Source organism: Oncorhynchus mykiss, chromosome 18, assembly GCF_013265735.2.
Source record: "Oncorhynchus mykiss isolate Arlee chromosome 18, USDA_OmykA_1.1, whole genome shotgun sequence".
NCBI classification, from domain to species: Eukaryota; Metazoa; Chordata; class Actinopteri; order Salmoniformes; family Salmonidae; genus Oncorhynchus; species Oncorhynchus mykiss.
Window position 1 is genome coordinate 69,114,581 of NC_048582.1, and position 25,840 is coordinate 69,140,420.

Genomic DNA, 25,840 nt, shown 5'->3' on the forward strand with positions numbered 1-25,840 from the left:
TAACTGAGCGTGTCTCTCTCCGTCTCTCTCTCTCTCTCAGCTACTGGAAGGGAACTTTGCTCTGTTCTGCTGCTACACTCTGGGCCTAAGGAATGACTTCCAGAACATTCTACTGGTCATCATGGTGAGGAGACACACACACACACTGCCTATTGATTCAAAGTGTGAATGGCCTTGTTCTTTACAGATGATACAGCCAGATTGAGACTCTTTTCCTACGTCACTTACTGACCTTTGAGAGAGAGAGAGAGAGAGAGAGAGAGAGAGAGAGAGAGAGAGAGAGAGAGAGAGAGAGAGAGAGAGAGAGAGAGAGAGAGAGAGAGAGAGAGAGAGAGAGAGAGAGAGAGAGAGAGAGAGAGAGAGAGAGAGAGAGAGAGAGAGAGAGAGAGAGAGAGAGAGAGAGAGAGAGAGAGAGAGAGAGAGAGAGAGAGAGAGAGAGAGAGAGAGAGAGAGAGAGAGAGAGAGAGAGAGAGAGAGAGAGAGAGAGAGAGAGAGAGAGAGAGAGAGAGAGAGAGAGATCGATCCAGTCTGTCTCTATGGTAGCCAGTGACTTATAGCTTCTCATTACTTTGATGTGTGATCACATTCACTGACCTGGGTCTGAATACCAGCCTGTTCCCACAGACCATTTTTACCACTGCTGTAAAGACCCTAGACGGGCGCCTCTCTCTCGCCCCTCTCTTAGAAATATACGGTTAAATGGGGGGGGAAATTAGCTTCGCTGACATGCTTTCATCCCTCTCTTCTCAGTCATATGATTTTAAAACGACTTAATTGAACGATTTAAATCCTAACAGGAATGTAACTGAGTGGGTTTGGCAGTTAGTCGGACACATGACCTTCCTACAGTACATGAGGCATATGAACGAACTGGTCAGTGGGTTTGAAAAGCTTAGTGCTAATTCAATAAATTAAAATGGGAAAAGATGGCTGTCTTAATATCCTTTTCTTTTATGTCCCATAGTAGTCCTGGTCCTTGTAGAAATACTGTTAGTAGTTACAGTTAATGAAGGCAAACGAGACCTTAACCCAGGGGGGGGGGGGGGGGGCAAACGAGACCTTAACCCGGGGGGGGCTTTAACCCCGGGGGGGGGGGGGGGGGGGGGGGACAAGGCCTTAACCCAGGGGGGGGGGGGAACGAGGCCTTAACCCCGGGGGGGACCAGACCTTGACCCCCAAGGCAGAGGCAGGGGGGTGCAAACGAGTGGGGGGGGGGAGTAAACGACACATTGACCCCAAGGCGGGGGGGGGGGGGGTATTTCATCAGTAGGCAACAAGACAAAAGACCTTGAAGGGCTCTGGTCTAAGGTAGTGCACTATATAGGGAATAGGGTTCCATAGGGCTCTGGTCTAAAGTAGTGCACTATATAGGGAATAGGGCTCCAGTCTAAAGTAGTGTACTATATAGGGAATAGGGTTCCATTTAGGACTCAGGGTCTTTGTTCTTGTCAAGCAGTAGGTTGTGGAGCAACAGTAGCCAGTAGTTGTCCGTGTTGTAAGTGGTTGTGTTGCTAATCGAGTGTTGAACACAGACAGGACAACAGTAACCTGTTGCAGGGTTCGCACCAGGTACTTAAAGAATTCGGCTCTCTGAAATTCAAGTACTGGAATACCTTGAATATCACACATTTTCTCAAGTTGGAAATTTGAGGAAATGTTGCAAATTCATGTCCTAGTTTAAATTTCATCACATGCTTCGCACTGAGGTTGCCAGGCGAGCTCTCTCATTCCACCCACACTGCCACTCAGCCAGGCTCCACCCACGCTGCCACTCAGCCAGGCTCCACCCACGCTGCCACTCAGCCAGGCTCCACCCACGCTGCCACTCAGCCAGGCTCCACCCACGCTGCCACTCAGCCAGGCTCCACCCACGCTGCCACTCAGCCAGGCTCCACCCACGCTGCCACTCAGCCAGGCTCCACCCACGCTGCCACTCAGCCAGGCTCCACCCACGCTGCCACTCAGCCAGGCTCCACCCACGCTGCCACTCAGCCAAGCAGGCAGTCAGATCTGACCAACGTCACATCGAGAATGTCGGGAAAATGTAGATTCAATCTTGCCTTTTTTGTGCATATGGAAATTTTTAATTTTTAATTTTTTACATTTCAGCTCATGAAACCAGGGACCAGAACTTCACAAGTTATGTTTTTATATTTTTGTTCAGTATAGTTTACCCACCTTTTTTAAAATTTTAACTGCCCAACCGACCCACACCATGTAAGGTACAAAAAAATAATCAGACTTTGACATTGCAGCGTGGGAGAATGACACTTCATGTGGCTCTTCAGGGACAAAAGACGCACAACGCTACATCCTACGCTGGCGCCATTTCAGACATTTACTCTGGAACAACCTGCAGAGCTTTTTTGCCAATCGCCCGCGATATTCCGCCGTGTTCCTGCCGTTCTGGTGGCCGTTTTCCCTCACACAGCCCACCCGCTCTTCTCCCGACTGGCGACATTAAAGCTGCCAGTCGAAAGCAAGATGCTTTTTTTGTAGCTATTAAGTATTAAATTCCCAAATGCCCAATAAAAAAATACAATACAGACATTAAGCTGGAATTGTGTAGTAATGTGAATAGATGTTCACCAGTAGGCGTGTTCCCTAACTCTGCTCATCACTCAAATTACACCATCACTACTGACTTACCACTCATGTATGTAGGAAATAAGTAGTGAATCAACAAATTATTGAGTAGAACTTGTGAGGTTGTAATGAATAGTAAGTTAGTCGTTTTGAGGTTGTGGTGATATACTGCCATCTGGTGGCGACTACAAACAATTGCATAATAGGAACTATTTCACAAATTGATGGTCCTTGAACATAAATATTAGTGCTTGGAAAAAGTACTTCGACAGACCTTGAATTGGACCACTGTCTGTAGGAACCCTTTACTCATAAAGGAGCCTGGGTGCCAGTCTGTTTGTGCTATTATTCCACTCCTTGCCACTGTCTGTACGAACCCTGCTGTTGTGTTCAGAACATGGTCTATTCACACAGTTTTTTTTTGTAGACTATGCAAATGTTTGTGATACTGGAAGGAGAGAGATTAGACAGGCAGCGAAGTGCAGACAGTTCAGGGGAAAGCAGATTACCTTGATGTGGTATTGCCAGGAAGCAGAACAAGCATTGTGAAGATGTTTAGCAGATGCAGTCCACACACACACACACACACACTTACAGCTGATGCACTAGAAAGAGGACACAGACAAAGTGAAGTTACTCTTGAGATTACTGGATTTACTAGAGCAGATTGAGGAAAATGTAGCTTTTATGCCTGGTACTTTCTTTTCAATATTAACTCCTACAACACAATGTAACAGTATAACTTTAGACCGTCCCCTCGCCCATACCCGAACCAGGGACCCTCTGCACACATCAACAACAGTCACCCCACGAAGCATCGTTACCCATCGCTCCACAAAAGCCGCGGCGGCCCTTGCAGAGCAAAGGGGAAACAACTACTTCAAGGTCTCAGAGCGAGTGACGTCACCGGTTGAAACGCTAACTAAGCTGGCCGTTTCACATCCGTTACACACACACACACAATGTTAACGTATTCTTAAACAAACACATCCAAAAAAGAAGGGGAAACGACTGGCATCCTAGTGGCGCCCATAGGCGGTCAATGTTTGACCTCTTATTGGCTAAACCATAAAGTCAGCGGTCCATCAGAAGGTGACCCTTGGGGAATGCAGCAATGTCCCTATTAAAATGTCCACCGGATTGTTTTGTGAAGCATCCTGCAATTCCTGCCGTGTTTACCTCTGCCGTGTCGTTATGGGTTGCCTGGCTACCCTGCCGAACGCTACTCCACACCCACGGATGTTTTGTTTATTTTCCGCCTTGTGGCTGGATCTGAGTACCGCCCCGCTGATTTCAAGACTGCAAACCCACTCTAATCGTTTCTGATTTGTCCCATGAACAAAACTGGTGGGGTTGGGTCAGAGCCAGAACGTGGGTAAAGGGGCATTTTTTTTTTTAGAAAATGTGTTATTGACTTTGATACTGATTTGGTTACAGATGATCCAATCGCTGATGACTTTGATACTGATTTGGTTACAGATGATCCAATCGCTGATGACTTTGATACTGATTTGGTTACAGATGATCCAATCGCTGATGACTTTGTCTTGTAGCTACAACACCACACATTTTGACGTCAACGTAAACAACTTCAACGATGGCGGGAAAAAAAATTCCGATTGAGTCGTCAGGCATGTGATAGGTGGATTAGAGAGGTTGAGAATGTCTTCCTTAGGGAAGACTGATCAATCCCAAAAACACAAACCAGACAGTGCTGCTGTTTTTTTTTGGATGGGTTTTTTTTTTGTAGTCTGCCACATAACATGTTCCAAAGACTGAAGGTGGCATAACGGCTGCATCTCAAACAGAACCCTATTCAGTTTTATGGTCGAAAGTTGTGCCCCATTTGAGACCTCGACCGTTCTCTTGGCACGTTGGCTAAAGTTGAAACGGACTGGAACCCGAGCCAGGTCATTGAAGTAAATATGGCAACAGAAACATACATACTCAACTAGAAACACAACCATTTTTTATATTATGTCTTGACTAAACCCCACTTGTTTTCTCTCCAGCTCGCTGCGACGCTCACCATCCCCTTCTGGCAGTGGTTCCTCACCAAGTTTGGCAAGAAGACAGCTGTGTACATCGGCACCTCTGTAAGACTTAGCATACCCTCAGAATGATCACACACAAAATGCCTTAGTCCATGGAGGCATGCTTTATTGGGCCAGGGCCTTGGATGAGGAGACACTGAAGGCAACTTCTTTCATGCAAAGCCTGACATTGGAAAGGCACCATGCCTTAAGGTGTCAACATGCTTCAGATTGGCTGTCAGCTAGCCGATCTCAGCTAGCCGATCTCAGCTAGCCAAGAACTTAGCTAGCCGAACTCAGCTTGCCGAACTCAGCTAGACGATCTCAGCTAGCCGATCTCAGCTAGCCGATCTCAGCTAGCCGATCTCAGCTACGGCTAGCCGATCTCAGCTACGGCTAGCCGATCTCAGCTACGGCTAGCCGAACTCAGCTACGGCTAGCCGATCTCAGCTACGGCTAGCCGATCTCAGCTACGGCTAGCCGATCTCAGCTACGGCTAGCCGATCTCAGCTACGGCTAGCCGAACTCAGCTACGGCTAGCCGAACTCAGCTACGGCTAGCCGAACTCAGCTACGGCTAGCCGACCTCAGCTAGCCGACCTCAGCTAGCCGACCTCAGCTAGCCGACCTCAGCTAGCCAAACTCAGCTAGCCAAACTCAGCTAGCCAAACTCGGCTAGCCAATCCGAACGAGTGTGCTCGCATACTCCCTTAAAAGACCTTTGCTTGAAAAATGAGAAAAAGGCGGTAATGGTACTGTTTGTCCATTTTGAGACACAGTTGCCAGTATACACTTCCTAAACAATTGTCTGAATTAATCTAACTCAAGAAATCTGACATTCATTTGTACGTTTTTTGCCGAGATATTAGTCGCGCAATATCACATCTATCTAAACGAGTCGTCTCTTGTTAAATGACAACTGAAGAAACCCTACTGTTTCACCAATCACAGACGAAGAGGCGTAGACTTGGGCTCTGAAAAATCCCCCACCGAAGTCCAAAACCGTCACAAAATGTCGTCATAATAAATGCACAAACCCGTTTTGGCTGGGAAGCATGCGGATGCTTTTCAATGAAGACCAAGCATCTCCAGGTCATTTGTATCTCAAGGATAAATAGATACTTCAGGATTTTTGCAATTTTTTAAAACATTTTATTTAACTAGACAAGTCAATTAAGAACAAATTCTTATTTGCAATGAAGGCCTACCCCACCCAAACCCTAACCCGGACGACGCTGGGCCAATGGTGCACCGCCCTATGGGACTCCCAATCACGACCGGTTGTGATACAGCCTGGATACTTATGTAAATGTGATATTTCAGTTTTTTATAAATATCAATTTGCAAAAAAAACCTAAAAACCTGTTTTTGCTTTGTCATTATGGGGTATTTTGTGTAGATTGATGAAGGAGAAAAAAACAAATCAATTTTAGAGTAAGGCTGTGACGTAACATTCTGTGTACATCCTTGGTGAATGATGTTTTCTCTCCTCTCTGCAGTCTGTGATCCCCTTCATGATCCTGGTGGTGTGTGTGAAGAGTAATCTCATCATTACCTACGTGGTGTCGTTCGCCGCCGGGGTCGGCGTCGCCGCTGCCTTCCTGTTGCCATGGTGAGTTGGAGTAGCTGTCTGTCCCTCATCTTTCTGTTTCACTGTTTTCCCTCTTTTTTTCATATCACTGACTGGTTTCTCTGTCTCTGTCTCTAGGTCCATGTTGCCAGATGTGGAGGATGTTACTGACTCTCTGTCTCTGTCTCTAGGTCCATGTTGCCAGATGTGGTGGATGTTACTGACTCTCTGTTTCTAGGTCCATGTTGCCAGATGTGGAGGATGTTACTGACTCTCTGTCTCTGTTTCTAGGTCCATGTTTCCAGATGTGGTGGATGTCACTGACTCTCTGTCTCTGTCTCTAGGTCCATGCTGCCAGATGTGGAGGATGTTACTGACTCTGTCTCTGTTTCTAGGTCCATGTTGCCAGATGTGGAGGATGTTACTGAGTCTCTGTTCCTGTTTCTAGGTCCATGTTTCCAGATGTGGAGGATGTCACTGACTCTCTGTCTCTGTCTCTAGGTCCATGCTGCCAGATGTGGAGGATGTTACTGACTCTCTGTCTCTGTTTCTAGGTCCATGTTGCCAGATGTGGAGGATGTTACTGACTCTCTGTCTCTGTCTCTAGGTCCATGTTGCTAGATGTGGTGGATGTTACTGACTCTCTGTCTCTAGGTCCATGTTGCCAGATGTGGTGGATGTTACTGACTCTCTGTTTCTAGGTCCATGTTGCCAGATGTGGTGGATGTTACTGACTCTCTGTCTCTGTCTCTAGGTCCATGTTGCCAGATGTGGTGGATGTTACTGACTCTCTGTTTCTAGGTCCATATTGCCAGATGTGGTGGATGTTACTGACTCTCTGTCTCTAGGTCCATGTTGCCAGATGTGGTGGATGTTACTGACTCTCTGTTTCTAGGTCCATGTTGCCAGATGTGGAGGATGTTACTGACTCTCTGTCTCTGTCTCTAGGTCCATGTTGCCAGATGTGGAGGATGTTACTGACTCTCTGTCTCTGTTTCTAGGTCCATGTTTCCAGATGTGGTGGATGTTACTGACTCTGTCTCTAGGTCCATGTTGCCAGATGTGGAGGATGTTACTGACTCTCTGTTTCTAGGTCCATGTTTCCAGATGTGGTGGATGTCACTGACTCTCTGTCTCTGTCTCTAGGTCCATGTTGCCAGATGTGGAGGATGTTACTGACTCTGTCTCTGTTTCTAGGTCCATGTTGCCAGATGTGGAGGATGTTACTGACTCTCTGTTTCTGTTTCTAGGTCCATGTTTCCAGATGTGGAGGATGTCACTGACTCTCTGTCTCTGTCTCTAGGTCCATGCTGCCAGATGTGGAGGATGTTACTGACTCTCTGTCTCTGTCTCTAGGTCCATGTTGCCAGATGTGGTGGATGACTTCCAGGTCCAGAACCCAGACTCTCGGGGTCACGAAGCCATCTTTTATTCCTTCTACGTCTTCTTCACCAAGTTTGCCTCTGGAATCTCTCTGGGGATCTCTACTCTCAGCTTGGAGTAAGTTTACCCTTCACAGATGGAGACTTTGGCCTCTTGCGGCCCCTTGTGGCCCCTTGCGGCCCCTTCGTGCTGTACATATTCGTTTAGATATCATCAGTCAGGAAGTTTTTACTTTCCCAGTAAAAAAAAACATGAGGATAAGCCAAAATCCCACTTCAAAGCACAGGATTACTTCTCCATCTGAATTAGTATTAGTGTGTCACATGAACATCTTTGATCAAAGTCATGTGATTAAATTCCTCCCTCATGATTTCCTGCTTCTCCTTCACTCCATCTGTAGTTTTGCAGGGTATATGACTCGAGGTTGCACCCAGCCTGAGAACGTGGATATAACCCTGAAGGTTCTGGTCTCCGCGGCGCCCATAGGACTCCTTCTGATTGGCCTGGTCATATTCCGCTCTTATCCAATCGACGAAGAGAGGAGGCAGGGCAACAGGAAGCTGCTGCAGGAGCAACGGTAAGACTTGCATGTCTGACTGGGGAACTCGGGCCTCGTACCCCAAGCATTTCCTGTGTATATATAACCGGATTGGAGAGATTTACCATAGGCATAGACCTGGAAATATTGCCGAATTGTTTACCATTATAAGATCACTTATTGCTTTCAGAAGCACTCACAGGGTTCAACGCTGCGTCCTGCGATGGCGCCAGTTATAAATTATGTAACTTTTCCCCACCAATCAACTCATTCACTAGGTACCTGCTTTCGCCGTGCTCCTGCCGTTCTGTTGGCCCGTTACTCACACAGCCCTCCCGCCATTCTCCCGACCGGCGTCACTAAGGGTGTGTTCGTAAATTCACTTCTGGCTATCTACTCCGATTTCAGAGCACTCTCGTCTGAGTGTACCAGAGCGCAGAATAACTGACACATTTACGAACGCTCAACACCCGTTGAAGATGGCCGGTATCAGTAAATGTCACTCTGGTTAACATGAAAGCAGCCTAACCAGCTCTGCTGGTGGGAGTAAAATGGTCAGAGTGAGGTGTTCTCTCATTATGTGTCTGGAAGTGGCTAGTTAATGTTAGCCAGTTAGCTTGGGTTAGCTGCCGTTACTGTCAGAACGCTCAGAACAACCTTATTCCTCGGCCAGAGCTGGGCGCCGAACGCTCTGAGAGCGAAACGCTCTGAATTTACCAAGGACCCAGAGTGACCTCTGACAAGCTAGAGGCAATTTACGAACTCACCCTGGCCGTTTTCTCTCACACAGCCCACCCGCCTTTCTCCTGGCGACATTAAAGCTGCCGGTCGGAGGCAAGATGCTTTTTTTGTAGCTATTAAGTAGTAAATTCCCAAATGCCCAATAAAAAAATAAAATACAGGCATTAAGCTGGAATTGTGTAGTAATGTGAATAGATGTTCACCAGTAGGCGTGTCCCTTAACTCTGCTCATCACTCAAATTACACCATCACTACTGACTTACCACTCATGTATGTAGGAAATAAGTAGTGAATCAACAAATTATTGAGTAGAACTTGTGAGGTTGTAATGAATAGTAAGTTAGTCGTTTTGAGGTTGTGGTGATATACTGCCATCTAGTGGCGACTACACGCAATTGCATAATAGGAACTATTTACAAATTGATGGTCCTTGAACATAAATATTAGTGCTTGGAAAAAGTACTTGGACAGACCTTGAATTGGACCACTGTCTGTAGGAACCCTTTACTCATAAAGGAGCCTGGGTGCCAGTCTGTTTGTGCTATTATTCCACTACTTGCCACTCCTTGCCACTCCTTGCCATGCCTGGTACCCAGGCTTTTCATCAAGTACATTTTGTTGTGAACTGTTCAGGTATATGGACTGCTTGTCTGTCGTGTGTAATCCCCGGGTCTCTCTGTTCTGTTCTCACAGGGAAAATGAGGCAGACTCCGAAACCGACTCAACAGAACTGACAGACATGGTGTAGGTTCTAGAACACTCATGGACCAATGGCGTGACTGATGGTTGCTTGCACTGGGTGGGGCTAATGAGGGGGGGGGGGCTGGACCTATCACAAAGGCGACACTGCTTCCATCCAATCACACTGCTGCTTCAGGTCTCTGAACTTAAAAGGATCACTAACACAAGGCCCAAAAACAGAAAATGTTTCTAAAACTGCAGTTCCCTATGGCAAGGAACGACAGCATATCTTACCCCCTCCCCCTCATGGCAAAGGAAGCATATGACTGACGGCCTTCCTGGTTTAAGTCCCGCCCACTTCAGCTATGACACATTTTCCCGACAGACGTCACCCGCTCGGTTGTCAGTGTTGTTTTGGGTCAAATCTAAAACGGCAACCCATATCCTTGTGCACTACACGGGGCTGTAACTGTAGTGAACTCCATGGGGACTTTTTACGGTGTCATTTGAGACGTTTTCGTCGTCAAATCAATGTTGCACAGGAACCTTAATGTTATGGGTACAATGCATAGTACTGTTGATGTATATTGCCATAACTTTATCTATCGTAGGTATAACTTGAAAATCTCTAATGACTTTAGACACTGCACTAGAACAATTTACTACAACCCTCTTTTTCCAGGGTGGAGAAGAAGACTGTCGAAAGCTAAATAAGAGCCATTTTATTCATTTTATTTTTTACTGATATCGGTTACAAAATTCAGACATTTTAAAATAATATATTTATATATATATATTTTGATTAGAATATTTCTACAATTTTGAATATCAAATGTTTCTACTGAGTGTATACAGACTTCAGTTTGGTACTGTCTTGACTGGTAGGACTACTGTACTGTCTTGACTGGTAGGACTACTCTACTGTCTTGACTGGTAGGACTACTGTACTCTCTTGACTGGTAGGACTACTGTACTGTCTTGACTGGTAGGACTACTGTACTGTCTTGACTGGTAGGACTACTGTACTGTCTTGACTGGTAGGACTACTGTACTGTCTTGACTGGTAGGACTACTGTACTGTCTTGACTGGTAGGACTACTGTACTCTCTTGACTGGTAGGACTACTGTACTCTCTTGACTGGTAGGACTACTGTACTCTCTTGACTGGTAGGACTACTGTACTGTCTTGACTGGTAGGACTACTGTACGGTCTTGACTGGTAGGACTACTGTACGGTCTTGACTGGTAGGACTACTGTACGGTCTTGACTGGTAGGACTACTCTACTGTCTTGACTGGTAGGACTACTGTACTGTCTTGACTGGTAGGACTACTCTACTGGTAGGACTACTGTACTGACTGGTAGGACTACTGTACTGTCTTGACTGGTAGGACTACTCTACTGGTAGGACTACTGTACTGTCTTGACTGGTAGGACTACTGTACTGTCTTGACTGGTAGGACTACTGTACGGTCTTGACTGGTAGGACTACTGTACGGTCTTGACTGGTAGGACTACTGTACGGTCTTGACTGGTAGGACTACTCTACTGTCTTGACTGGTAGGACTACTCTACTGTCTTGACTGGTAGGACTACTGTACTGTCTTGACTAGTAGGACTACTCTACTGGTAGGACTACTGTACTGACTGGTAGGACTACTGTACTGTCTTGACTGGTAGGACTACTCTACTGGTAGGACTACTGTACTGTCTTGACTGGTAGGACTACTGTACTGTCTTGACTGGTAGGACTACTGTACGGTCTTGACTGGTAGGACTACTGTACGGTCTTGACTGGTAGGACTACTGTACGGTCTTGACTGGTAGGACTACTGTACGGTCTTGACTGGTAGGACTACTCTACTGTCTTGACTGGTAGGACTACTCTACTGTCTTGACTGGTAGGACTACTGTACTGTCTTGACCGTTAGGACTACTGTACTGTCTTGACTGTTAGGACTACTGTACTGTCTTGACTGTTAGGACTACTGTACTGTCTTGACTGGTAGGACTACTCTACTGTCTTGACTGGTAGGACTACTCTACTGTCTTGACTGGTAGGACTACTGTACTAACTTTACTGGTAGGACTACTGTACTGTCTTGACTGTTAGGACTACTTTGTACTCTCTTGACTATTAGGACTACTGTACTGTCTTGACTGGTAGGACTACTGTACGGTCTTGACTGGTAGGACTACTTTGTACTGTCGTGACTGTTAGGACTCTGACTACTTTGTACTGTCTTGACTGTTAGGGCTCTGACTACTTTGTACTGTCGTGACTGTTAGGACTCTGACTACTTTGTACTGTCTTGACTGTTAGGACTCTGACTACTTTGTACTGTCTTGACTGTTAGTTCTCTGACTACTTTGTACTGTCTTGACTGTTGGGGCTCTGACTACTTTGTACTGTCTTGACTGTTAGTTCTCTGACTACTTTGTACTGTCTTGACTGTTAGTTCTCTGACTACTTTGTACTGTCTTGACTGGTAGGACTACTGTACTGTCGTGACTGTTAGGTCTCTGACTACTTTGTACTGTCTTAACCCAGCATCAGCTGCTTCTGATGTGTAAAATATTGTCGACCTGTTAGTCCCAGTATCTGCATACTGTTAATTCAACACTTTTTTCTCCCTTTTCTTAATATGTACATAAACAAAACCAACAATGTCTGCAATAAGTTAATAATTTAGTTCCTTTTAAGACCTTGTCTGCTGTTTGACACACTTCGTAAGGAAGTGAGATCTCTTGTCAATTTTTGTTTTACAAGTCGTGTTTCATGCAGTTTTGAAACCATCTCAGATGTTTCCTTCCCCACGTTCCTATGTGCGAGTTTGTTTTGCGCGGTCCAGTGCCCCTGGTGGGTGGAGATTTCACCTAAGGACCAATGCAATGCTCTAAAATATACAAACACTGCCTACCCAGAGGCACCGGGCCATACAAAATGAACTTGACCATAAGCATATTCAACACGGGCGTATTCATTAGGAAAGCAAACAGGGAGGAACCTACCTGAATTCATGCAATGTAAACATTCGTAGCGCACAAATGAATACACCCCAGTGTGGCCCAGAAGAGATTTGGGACCGACTCTGTAGTCTAATAGACTGGAGGTAAAAGCTGTGTTCATCACAGCACTTACCTCACCATTAAACCAGAACCACTAAACAGTACAACTGTTAACCAAGCTATTTCACACAGCCTATACAATCTATAGTATCACTACAACACCGTTTCCAGTTCAAGACTTAGTGTTGGGCAAAACCATAACGACAGCTCGTACTAATCTAGAAAGACTCCATTTTAACGTATTTCAGTTACATTTGCAGCATGGATTTTTTTTGTCGAAAAATGTCCTGCTTATATTCTAGATTTATCCTATTTTTAAATAGCATTTTTAAAAGGTTGCTGTCGCAACTTGAAATGAGTTCTGAATGCTCCTATGTGTATTGGTCTCAAAACCTTTTTATTTGGAAAGTTAACTGTGTATTTGTATTCATTTTAATTTATTTTACATTTTGAAATGATAAATCCTCAGTCTTGTCTTTTTGTGTAGCTGTGAAAATGGGGGGGGGGGGGGGGTTTATGAAGTTTGTGTGTTATTGTATTGAAAGTGTCCACAGGATGTCAGTTGAAATTGATTTACAGACGAAGACCACTAGGCCTTCATCAGCTCCATGGAAAATATCATCTTACACTGAAATATACACTGAATTTTTTTTTTTATTTTTTTTATTTTTTAACATGCAATGATTTTAATGAGTTATATGAACTGTAAGGAAACCAAGTCAAGTGAAATAACTGAATTAGGCCTTAGTCTATGGATTTCACATGACTGGGAATGCAGATATGCATCTGTTGGTCACATATCAACAACAACAAAAAGGTAGAGGCGTGGATCAGGAAACCAGTCAGTATTCGGAGTGACCGGCATTTGCTTCATGCAGCGCGACACATCTCCTTCTTGATCCGGCTGTTGATTGTGGCCTGTGGAATGTTGTCCCCACTCCTCTTCAGTGGCTGTCGGAAGTTTCTGGATATCGGCGGGAACTGGAACACGCTGTCATACGAGTCAATCCAGAGCATCCCAAACATGATCAATGGGTTGACATGTCTGGTTAGTATGCAGGACATGGAAGAACTGGGACATTTTAAGCTTCCAGGAATTGTGTACTGATCCTTGTGACATGGTGCTGTGCATTATCGTGGTGAAACATGAGGTGATGGCGGCAGATGAATGGCACGACAATGGGCCTCAGGATCTCATCACTGTATCTCTGTGCATTCAGATTTGCCATCGGTAAAATGCACTTATGTTCGTTGTCTCTCGTTTATGCCTGTCCCCGTACCATAACATCGCCGCCACCGTGGGGCACTCTGTTCACAACGTTGACATCAGCAAACCGCTCGCCCACACACAACGCCATATACGCTGTCTGGCATCTGCCTGTTACAGTTGAAACCAGGATTCATCCATGAAGAGCACACTTCTCCAGCAGCCATCGGAGGTGAGCATTTTCCAACTGAATTCGGTTACGACACCAAACTGCAGTCAGGTCAAGACCCCGGTGAGGACGACGAGCACTCAGATCAGCTTCCCTGAGATGGTTTCTGACAGTTTGTGCAGAAATGAGTTGGTTGTGCAAACCCACAGTTTCATCAGCTGTCTGGGTGGCTGGTGTCAGACAATCCCGCAGGTGAAGAAGACGGATGTGGAGGTTCTGGGCCTGCTTGGTCTGCGGTTGTGAGGCCGGTTGGACGTACTGCCAGATTCTCTAAAGTTTACTGTAGAGAAATGAACATTTCAATTATTTGTCAACAACCCTGGTGGACATTTCTGCAGTCAGCCTGCCAATTGCACACTCCCTCAACTTGAGACATCTGTGGCATTGTGTCGTTGTGACAAAACTGCACATTTTAGAGTGACCTTTTTATTGTGCCCAGCACAAAGTGCACCTGTGTAGTGATCATGCTGTTTAATCAGCTTCTTGATATGCCACACCTGTCAGGTGGATTATCTTGGCAAAGGATAAAATGCTCACTAACAGGGATGTGAACACATTTGTAGACAATGGAAAGTTTCTGGGATCTTTTAATTTCAGCTTATGAAACATGAGATCAACACTTAACATGATGCATTTCTATTGTTTGTTGAGTGTATTAACAAAGTTACGTTATACATACGGTTTATATATTTACAGACAATTATAGTGTTTGATTTAGCGCATAATAGTCTCTCTAGTGGTCACCTAGCTCTGGTCTTAGTTAGAGGAACGGTCTAGTGCCCTGGACCAGAGCTAGTGGACGTCTTGTGTGCCAAAAGTGGTTAGAGAGAAGACAAATCCAACTTCGGTTACCAGAGGTCTCCATGTCTACCTGATCAGTCTCATACAATGGGGAAAAAACTTGTCATTGTCCCACACAATGACATCCGTGAGGGGAGTGTGGATCTGTCTATCTGTCATTTGTCACACGCTATCTGACAGCACTGGGACAATTTGTGGATTAAACTTGGGTGAATGATGCCTCTTGCCATAGAGATCTGACATTTTACAAAATTACACTGATTGGCCCAAGACAGGAGCTATGGTAATTAACTGAAATGTGTTAGTCACATTAGTTCATGTTTACTGTTGTCTTGTTTTTTTTTTTTTTTTCGTTTTTTTTTTTGATAAATATCTTAGGTGATTACCTTCCTGTTCAACTCAAGGCAGTAGAAGGCAAACGTGTTTAGGCTCTAAAACGAGAATAGTTTTTAATATAACTTACTTCCACACAGAGCTGTAACAATGCCTTGTATACACACACACACACACACACCTCCTGTGCATAATGTAAATATATGTAAGTAAAAGTTGTATATCTTTTGATATTCGTGCCAGAAAGTGATCTGAACGGGTGTTCGAAGTAGTTATTTAATAAATGTTATACTAATTGATGCAGTATTGTGCTTTTGTCTGTCAGAATTCATTAAGGAAATACATTTCCTATCAACGTGATGTACAGCTGATGTAACGAAAGGGTCACCCCCCCCCCCTGCCCTGCCCTAGAGTAATGAGAGACTACCAGACAGCTAGCCAGTCATCTCTAGAGTAATGAGAGACTACCAGACAGCTAACCAGTCATCCCTAGAGTAATGAGAGACTACCAGACAGCTAACCAGTCATCTCTAGAGTAATGAAAGACTACCAGACAGCTAACCAGTCATCCCTAGAGTAATGAGAGACTACCAGACAGCTTGCCAGTCATCTCTAGAGTAATGAGAGACTACCAGACAGCTAGCCAGTCATCTCTAGAGTAATGAGAGACTACCAGACAGCTAGCCAGTCATCTCTAGAGTAATGAGACTACCAGACAGCTAACCAGTCATCCCTAGAGTAATGAGAGACTACCAGACAGCTAACCAGTCATCTCTAGAGTAATGAAAGACTACCAGACAGCTAACCAGTCATCCCTAGAGTAATGAGAGACTACCAGACAGCTAGCCAGTCATCTCTAGAGTAATGAGAGACTACCAGACAGCTAGCCAGTCATCTCTAGAGTAATGAGAGACTACCAGACAGCTAGCCAGTCATCTCTAGAGTAATGAGAGACTACCAGACAGCTAGCCAGTCATCTCTAGAGTAATGAGAGACTACCAGACAGCTAGCCAGTCATCCCTAGAGTAATGAGAGACTACCAGACAGCGAACCAGTCATCCATAGAGTAATGAGAGACTACCAGACAGCTAACCAGTCATCCCTAGAGTAATAAAAGACTACCAGACAGCTAACCAGTCACCCCTAGAGGAATGAAAGACTACCAGACAGCTAACCAGTCATCCCTAGAGTAATGAGAGACTACCAGACAGCTAACCAGTCACCCCTAGAGGAATGAAAGACTACCAGACAGCTAACCAGTCATCCATAGAGTAATGAGAGACTACCAGACAGCTAACCAGTCATCCCTAGAGTAATGAAAGACTACCAGACAGCTAACCAGTCACCCCTAGAGTAATGAAAGACTACCAGACAGCTAACCAGTCACCCCTAGAGTAATGAAAGACTACCAGACAGCTAACCAGTCATCCCTAGAGTAATGAAAGACTACCAGACAGCTAACCAGTCACCCATAGAGTAATGAAAGACTACCAGACAGCTAACCAGTCATCCCTAGAGTAATGAAAGACTACCAGACAGCTAACCAGTCATCCATAGAGTAATGAAAGACTACCAGACAGCTAACCAGTCATCCCTAGAGTAATGAAAGACTACCAGACAGCTAACAAGTCATCCCTAGAGTAATGAAAGACTACCAGACAGCTAACCAGTCACCCATAGAGTAATGAAAGACTACCAGACAGCTAACCAGTCATCCATAGAGTAATGAAAGACTACCAGACAGCTAACCAGTCATCCATAGAGTAATGAAATACTACCAGACAGCTAACCAGTCACCCATAGAGTAATGAAAGACTACCAGACAGCTAACCAGTCATCCCTAGAGTAATGAAAGACTACCAGACAGCTAACCAGTCATCCATAGAGTAATGAAAGACTACCAGACAGCTAACCAGTCATCCCTAGAGTAATGAAAGACTACCAGACAGCTAACAAGTCATCCCTAGAGTAATGAAAGACTACCAGACAGCTAACCAGTCACCCATAGAGTAATGAAAGACTACCAGACAGCTAACCAGTCATCGCTAGAGTAATGAAAGACTACCAGACAGCTAACAAGTCATCCATAGAGTAATGAAAGACTACCAGACAGCTAACCAGTCATCGCTAGAGTAATGAAAGACTACCAGACAGCTAACAAGTCATCCATAGAGTAATGAAAGACTACCAGACAGCTAACCAGTCATCGCTAGAGTAATGAAAGACTACCAGACAGCTAACCAGTCATCGCTAGAGTAATGAAATACTACCAGACAGCTAACCAGTCACCCCTAGAGTAATGAAAGACTACCAGACAGCTAACCAGTCATCGCTAGAGTAATGAAAGACTACCAGACAGCTAACCAGTCACCCCTAGAGTAATGAAAGACTACCAGACAGCTAACCAGTCATCCATAGAGTAATGAAAGACTACCAGACAGCTAACCAGTCATCGCTAGAGTAATGAAAGACTACCAGACAGCTAACCAGTCATCCATAGAGTAATGAAAGACTACCAGACAGCTAACCAGTCATCGCTAGAGTAATGAAAGACTACCAGACAGCTAACAAGTCATCCATAGAGTAATGAAAGACTACCAGACAGCTAACAAGTCATCCATAGAGTAATGAAAGACTACCAGACAGCTAACCAGTCATCGCTAGAGTAATGAAAGACTACCAGACAGCTAACCAGTCACCCCTAGAGTAATGAAAGACTACCAGACAGCTAACCAGTCACCCCTAGAGTAATGAAAGACTACCAGACAGCTAACCAGTCATCCATAGAGTAATGAAAGACTACCAGACAGCTAACCAGTCACCCCTAGAGTAATGAGAGACTACCAGACAGCTAACCAGTCATCCATAGAGTAATGAAAGACTACCAGAGAGCTAACCAGTCATCGCTAGAGTAATGAGAGACTACCAGACAGCTAACCAGTCATCCCTAGAGTAATGAAATACTACCAGACAGCTAACCAGTCATCTCTAGAGTAATGAAAGACTACCAGACAGCTAACCAGTCATCTCTAGAGTAATGAAAGACTACCAGACAGCTAACCAGTCACCCCTAGAGTAATGAAAGACTACCAGACAGCTAACCAGTCACCCCTAGAGTAATGAAAGACTACCAGACAGCTAACCAGTCATCCCTAGAGTAATGAGAGACTACCAGACAGCTAGGAAATGTACTTGTAGACTTACTGCTGCCTTTATAATGAGAGGCTCCACAGTTGAGCATCACTGTCGTATACAATAATGCCATGTTTCATATTCAACCCCCCCTCTGTGTAGATCTGGTGCATTAGGAGAAATCACAGGTCTTCATTCCAAATCAGTGGGAGAGATTGGATATCCAGCGTCCATACCAGCAGCATATTGCAGATTATATAGGGCAATGTTTATGTTTGAAAGGGGCCTATAAATGGCCAAATTGAGTGTGCATTGCTGTGTAACTATAGAAAAAGTGGACTGTATAAGGATGTTTGATTGGGGTTTCAGAGTTCAAAGTGACAACACGATGCATTAATAAGAAAAGCAGATGAAATGAGATGAAACAGGAAATCCACAGTTTGGGGTTTTTATTAAACAAAACACAGGAGCACAAGGGGAAAGGTTGTGTTTTACTAAAGAGGGAAAAACATACAAGGAGGAAGTTAAACATGTTAGTTATTCACATAAAAGCATGAATGACAGATGCAAAAAATATATATATATACATTTAGATTTAAAAACCAAATGTGGATTTATCTTACATACTGGACTGGCGGGATGCTGTACTAAATATGACAGAAGCACATACACTGGTTCTTTTAACAGTATAATTTTATACATTTGCTACAGTCATGAAAGGTACTCACTTGTCAGTCACGCACGACATGGAAAGGAAACATGTTAGACTCCCCATTCTATCACCAACAGAAATAAGGGAGACTGGAAGGAGAAACTGCTGCTTACAAAGTCATGGTGCTAATGAGCAGAGTAGGGGCAGGGCAAGGGAGGGGTGTGGTCAGAGTAGGGGCAGGGCAAGGGAGGGGTGTGGTCAGAGTAGGGGCAGGGCAAGGGAGGGGGTGTGGTCAGAGTAGGGGTAGGGCAAGGGCGGGGGTTTGGTCAGAGTAGAGACAGGTACAGGGCAAGGGAGGGGGGGTCAGAGTAGAGACAGGGGCAGGTCAAGGGAGGGGTGTGGTCAGAGTAGAGACAGGGGCAGGGCAAGGGAGGGGAGTGGTCAGAGTAGGGGCAGGGCAAGGGAGGGGTGTGGTAAGAGTAGGGGCAGGGCAAGGGAGGGGTGTGGTCAGAGTAGAGACAGGGCAAGGGGGTGTGGTCAGAGTAGAGACAGGGCAAAGGGGTGTGGTCAGAGTAGAGACAGGGCAAGGGAGGGGTGTGGTCAGAGTAGGGGCAGGGCAAAGGAGATCTACTGTCTCTATTATATTATGACAGACCAGCTAGATCTACTGTCTCTATTATAATATGACAGACAAGCTAGATCTACTGTCTCTATTGTATTATGACAGACCAGCTAGATCTACTGTCTCTATTATAATAGGATAGATCAGCTAGATCTGCTGTCTCTATTATATAATGACAGACCAGCTAGATCTACTGTCTCTATTATATTATGACAGACCAGCTAGATCTGCTGTCTCTATTATATTATGACAGACCAGCTAGTTATATCCTCTCTATTATAGTATGACAGACCAGCTTGATCTACTGTCTCTATTATAATATGACAGACCAGCTAGATCTGCTGTCTCTATTATATTATGACAGACCAGCTAGATCTATCCTCTCTATTATAGTATGACAGACAAGCTTGATCTACTGTCTCTATTATAATATGACAGACCATCTAGATCTACTGTCTCTATTATATTATGACAGACCAGGTAGATCTACTGTCTCTATTATATTATGACAGACCAGCTAGATCTACTGTCTCAATTATATTATGAAAGACCAGCTAGATCTACTGTCTCTATTATAATATGACATACCAGCTAGATCTACTGTCTCTATTATAATATGACAGACCAGCTAGATCTACTGTCTCCATTATATTATGACAGACCAGCTAGATCTACTGTCTCTAATATATTATGACAGACCAGCTAGAGCTACTGTCTCTATCATAATATGACAGACCAGCTAGATCTACTGTCTCTATTATATTATGACAGACCGTCTAGATCTACGGTCTTGATTATATTATGACAGACCAGCTAGATCTATACTCTCTATAATATTTTGACAGACCATATAGATCTACTGTCTAATATTATGACAGACCAGCTAAATCTACTGTCTCTATGATATTATGCCAGACAAGCTAGATCTGCTGTCTCTATTATATTATGTCAGTCCAGCTAGATCTACTGTCTCTATGGCTCTATTATATTATGACAGACCAGCCAGATCTACTGTCTCCATTATATTATGACATACCAGCTAGATCTACTGTCTCTATTATAATATGACAGACCAGCTAGATCTACTGTCTCTATTATAATATGACAGACCAGCTAGATCTACTGTCTCTATTATATTATGACAGACCAGCTAGATCTACTGTCTCTATTATAGTATATAACTGACCAGCTAGATCTACTGTCTCTATTATATTTTGACAGACCAGCTAGATCTACTGTCTCTATTATATTATGACAGACCAGCTAGATCTACTGTCTATATTATAATATGACAGACCAGCTAGATCTACTGTCTCTATTATAATATGACAGACCAGCTAGATCTAATGTCTCGATTATATTATGACAGACCAGCTAGATCTATCCTCTATATTATATTATGACAGACCATTTAGATCTACTGTCTCCATTATATTATGACAGACCAGCTAGATCTACGTCTCTATGATATTATGACAGACCAGCTAGATCTACTGTGTCCATTATACTATGACGGACCAGCTAGATCTACTGTCTCTATTATAATATACAACATATACAACATACCAGCTAGATATACTGTCTCTATTATATTATGAAAGACCAGCTAGATCTGCTGTCTCTATTATATTGTGACAGACCAGCTAGATCTACTGTCTCAATTATATTATGAACGACCAGCTAGATCTGCTGTCTCTATTATATTATGACAGACCAGCTAGATCTGCTGTCTCTATTATATTATGACAGACCAGCTAGATCTGCTGTCTCTATTATATTGTGACAGACCAGCTAGATCTACTGTCTCAATTATATTATGAACGACCAGCTAGATCTGCTGTCTCTATTATATTATGACAGACCAGCTAGATCTACTGTCTCATATTATGACAGACCAGCTAGATCTACGTCTCTATTATATTATGACAGACCAGCTAGATCTACTGTCTCTATTATATTATGACAGACCAGCTAGATCTACTGTCTCTATTATAGTATGATAGACCAGCTAGATCTACTGTCTCTATTATATTATGGCAGACCAGCTAGATCTACTGTCTCTATTATATTATGACAGACCAGCTTGATCTACTGTCTCTATTATATTATGACAGACCAGCTAGATCTACTGTCTCTATTATAATATGACAGACAAGCTAGATCTACTGTCTCTATTATATTATGACAGACCAGCTAGATCTACTGTCTCTATTATAATAGGATAGATCAGCTAGATCTGCTGTCTCTATTATATTATGACAGACCAGCTAGATCTACTGTCTCTATTATATTATGACAGACCAGCTAGATCTGCTGTCTCTATTATAGTATGACAGACCAGCTTGATCTACTGTCTCTATTATAATATGACAGACCAGCTAGATCTACTGTCTCTATTATAATAGGATAGATCAGCTAGATCTGCTGTCTCTATTATATTATGAAAGACCAGCTAGATCTACTGTCTCTATCATAATATGACAGACCAGCTAGATCTATCCTCTCTATTATAGTATGACAGACCAGCTTGATCTACTGTCTCTATTATAATATGACAGACCAGCTAGATCTGCTGTCTCTATTATATTATGACAGACCAGCTAGATCTATCCTCTCTATTATAGTATGACAGACCAGCTTGATCTACTGTCTCTATTATAATATGACAGACCATCTAGATCTACTGTCTCTATTATATTATGACAGACCAGGTAGATCTACTGTCTCTATTATATTATGACAGACCAGCTAGATCTACTGTCTCAATTATATTATGAAAGACCAGCTAGATCTACTGTCTCTATTATAATATGACAGACCAGCTAGATCTACTGTCTCTATTATACTATGACAGACCAGCTAGATCTACTGTCTCCATTATATTATGACAGACCAGCTAGATCTACTGTCTCTAATATATTATGACAGACCAGCTAGAGCTACTGTCTCTATCATAATATGACAGACCAGCTAGATCTACTGTCTCTATTATATTATGACAGACCGTCTAGATCTATGGTCTTGATTATATTATGACAGACCAGCTAGATCTATACTCTCTATAATATTTTGACAGACCATATAGATCTACTGTCTAATATTATGACAGACCAGCTAAATCTACTGTCTCTATGATATTATGACAGACCAGCTAGATCTGCTGTCTCTATTATATTATGTCAGTCCAGCTAGATCTACTGTCTCTATGGCTCTATTACATTATGACAGACCAGCCAGATCTACTGTCTCTATTATATTTTGACAGACCAGCTAGATCTACTGTCTCTATTATATTATGACAGACCAGCTAGATCTACTGTCTCTATTATAATATGACAGACCAGCTTGATCTACTGTCTCTATTATAATATGACAGACCAGCTAGATCTACTGTCTCTATTATATTATGACAGACCAGCTAGATCTACTGTCTCTATTATAGTATATAACTGACCAGCTAGATCTACTGTCTCTATTATATTTTGACAGACCAGCTAGATCTACTGTCTCTATTATATTATGACAGACCAGCTAGATCTACTGTCTCTATTATAATATGACAGACCAGCTCGATCTACTGTCTCTATTATAATATGACAGACCAGCTAGATCTAATGTCTCGATTATATTATGACAGACCAGCTACATCTACTGTCTCTATTATAGTATATAACTGACCAGCTAGATCTACTGTCTCTATTATATTTTGACAGACCAGCTAGATCTACTGTCTCTATTATATTATGAAAGACCAGCTAGATCTGCTCTCTCTATTATATTGTGACAGACCAGCTAGATCTACTGTCTCAATTATATTATGAACGAACAGCTAGATCTGCTGTCTCTATTATATTATGACAGACCAGCTAGATCTACTGTCTCTATTATAATATGACAGACCAGCTAGATCTACTGTCTCGATTATATTATGACAGACCAGCTAGATCTATCCTCTATATTATAGTATGACAGACCAGCTAGATCTACTGTCTCCATTATATTATGACAGACCAGCTAGATCTACGTCTCTATTATATTATGACAGACCAGCTAGATCTACTGTGTCCATTATATTATAACAGACCAGCTAGATCTACTGTCTCTATTATATTATGACGGACCAGCTAGATCTACTGTCTCAATTATAATATATAACATACCAGCTAGATATACTGTCTCTATTATATTATGAAAGACCAGCTAGATCTATACTCTCTATAATATTTTGACAGACCATATAGATCTACTGTCTAATATTATGACAGACCAGCTAAATCTACTGTCTCTATGATATTATGACAGACCAGCTAGATCTGCTGTCTCTATTATATTATGTCAGTCCAGCTAGATCTACTGTCTCTATGGCTCTATTATATTATGACAGACCAGCCAGATCTACTGTCTCTATTATATTTTGACAGACCAGCTAGATCTACTGTCTCTATTATATTATGACAGACCAGCTAGATCTACTGTCTCTATTATAATATGACAGACCAGCTTGATCTACTGTCTCTATTATAATATGACAGACCAGCTAGATCTACTGTCTCTATTATATTATGACAGACCAGCTAGATCTACTGTCTCTATTATAGTATATAACTGACCAGCTAGATCTACTGTCTCTATCATATTTTGACAGACCAGCTAGATCTACTGTCTCTATTATATTATGACAGACCAGCTAGATCTACTGTCTCTATTATAATATGACAGACCAGCTCGATCTACTGTCTCTATTATAATATGACAGACCAGCTAGATCTAATGTCTCGATTATATTATGACAGACCAGCTAGATCTACTGTCTCTATTATAGTATATAACTGACCAGCTAGATCTACTGTCTCTATTATATTTTGACAGACCAGCTAGATCTACTGTCTCTATTATATTATGAAAGACCAGCTAGATCTGCTCTCTCTATTATATTGTGACAGACCAGCTAGATCTACTGTCTCAATTATATTATGAACGAACAGCTAGATCTGCTGTCTCTATTATATTATGACAGACCAGCTAGATCTACTGTCTCTATTATAATATGACAGACCAGCTAGATCTACTGTCTCGATTATATTATGACAGACCAGCTAGATCTATCCTCTATATTATAGTATGACAGACCAGCTAGATCTACTGTCTCCATTATATTATGACAGACCAGCTAGATCTACTGTCTCTATTATAATATGACAGACCAGCTCGATCTACTGTCTCTATTATAATATGACAGACCAGCTAGATCTAATGTCTCGATTATATTATGACAGACCAGCTAGATCTACTGTCTCTATTATAGTATATAACTGACCAGCTAGATCTACTGTCTCTATTATATTTTGACAGACCAGCTAGATCTACTGTCTCTATTATATTATGAAAGACCAGCTAGATCTGCTCTCTCTATTATATTGTGACAGACCAGCTAGATCTACTGTCTCAATTATATTATGAACGAACAGCTAGATCTGCTGTCTCTATTATATTATGACAGACCAGCTAGATCTACTGTCTCTATTATAATATGACAGACCAGCTAGATCTACTGTCTCGATTATATTATGACAGACCAGCTAGATCTATCCTCTATATTATAGTATGACAGACCAGCTAGATCTACTGTCTCCATTATATTATGACAGACCAGCTAGATCTACGTCTCTATTATATTATGACAGACCAGCTAGATCTACTGTGTCCATTATATTATAACAGACCAGCTAGATCTACTGTCTCTATTATATTATGACGGACCAGCTAGATCTACTGTCTCAATTATAATATATAACATACCAGCTAGATATACTGTCTCTATTATATTATGAAAGACCAGCTAGATCTGCTGTCTCTATTATATTATGACAGACCAGCTAGATCTACTGTTTCAATTATATTATGAACGACGAGCTAGATCTGCTGTCACTATTAAATTATGACAGACCAGCTAGATCTACTGTCTCTATAATATTATAACAGACCAGCTAGATCTACTGTCTATATTATATTATGACAGACCAGCTAGATCTACTGTCTCTATTAAATTATGACAGACCAGCTAGATCTACTGTGTCTATTATATTATGACAGACCAGCTAGATCTACTGTCTTGATTATATTATGACAGACCAGCTAGATCTACTGTCTCAAATTATGACAAACCAGCTAGATCTACGTCTCTATTATATTATGACAGACCAGCTAGATCTACTGTCTCTATTATATTATGACAGACCAGGTAGATCTACTGTCTCTATTATA

General features: G+C 42.8%; 1 protein-coding gene across 2 annotated transcripts in view; it reads left to right on the forward strand.

Annotated features, from left to right (window-relative positions):
- Positions 1–15,476, forward strand: part of mfsd2ab (major facilitator superfamily domain containing 2ab) — a 51,635-nt gene extending 36,159 nt beyond the window's left edge. For both annotated transcript variants that reach the window (XM_036953604.1, XM_036953603.1), the window contains 6 exons: positions 41–124; positions 4,599–4,682; positions 6,118–6,230; positions 7,545–7,688; positions 7,972–8,148; positions 9,544–15,476. In XM_036953604.1, coding sequence (XP_036809499.1) covers positions 41–124; positions 4,599–4,682; positions 6,118–6,230; positions 7,545–7,688; positions 7,972–8,148; positions 9,544–9,598 — 657 coding nt within the window. In that variant the 3' untranslated portion in view covers positions 9,599–15,476. The remainder of the gene's footprint in view (positions 1–40; positions 125–4,598; positions 4,683–6,117; positions 6,231–7,544; positions 7,689–7,971; positions 8,149–9,543) is intronic.
- Positions 15,477–25,840: the final 10,364 nt, after the last annotated feature.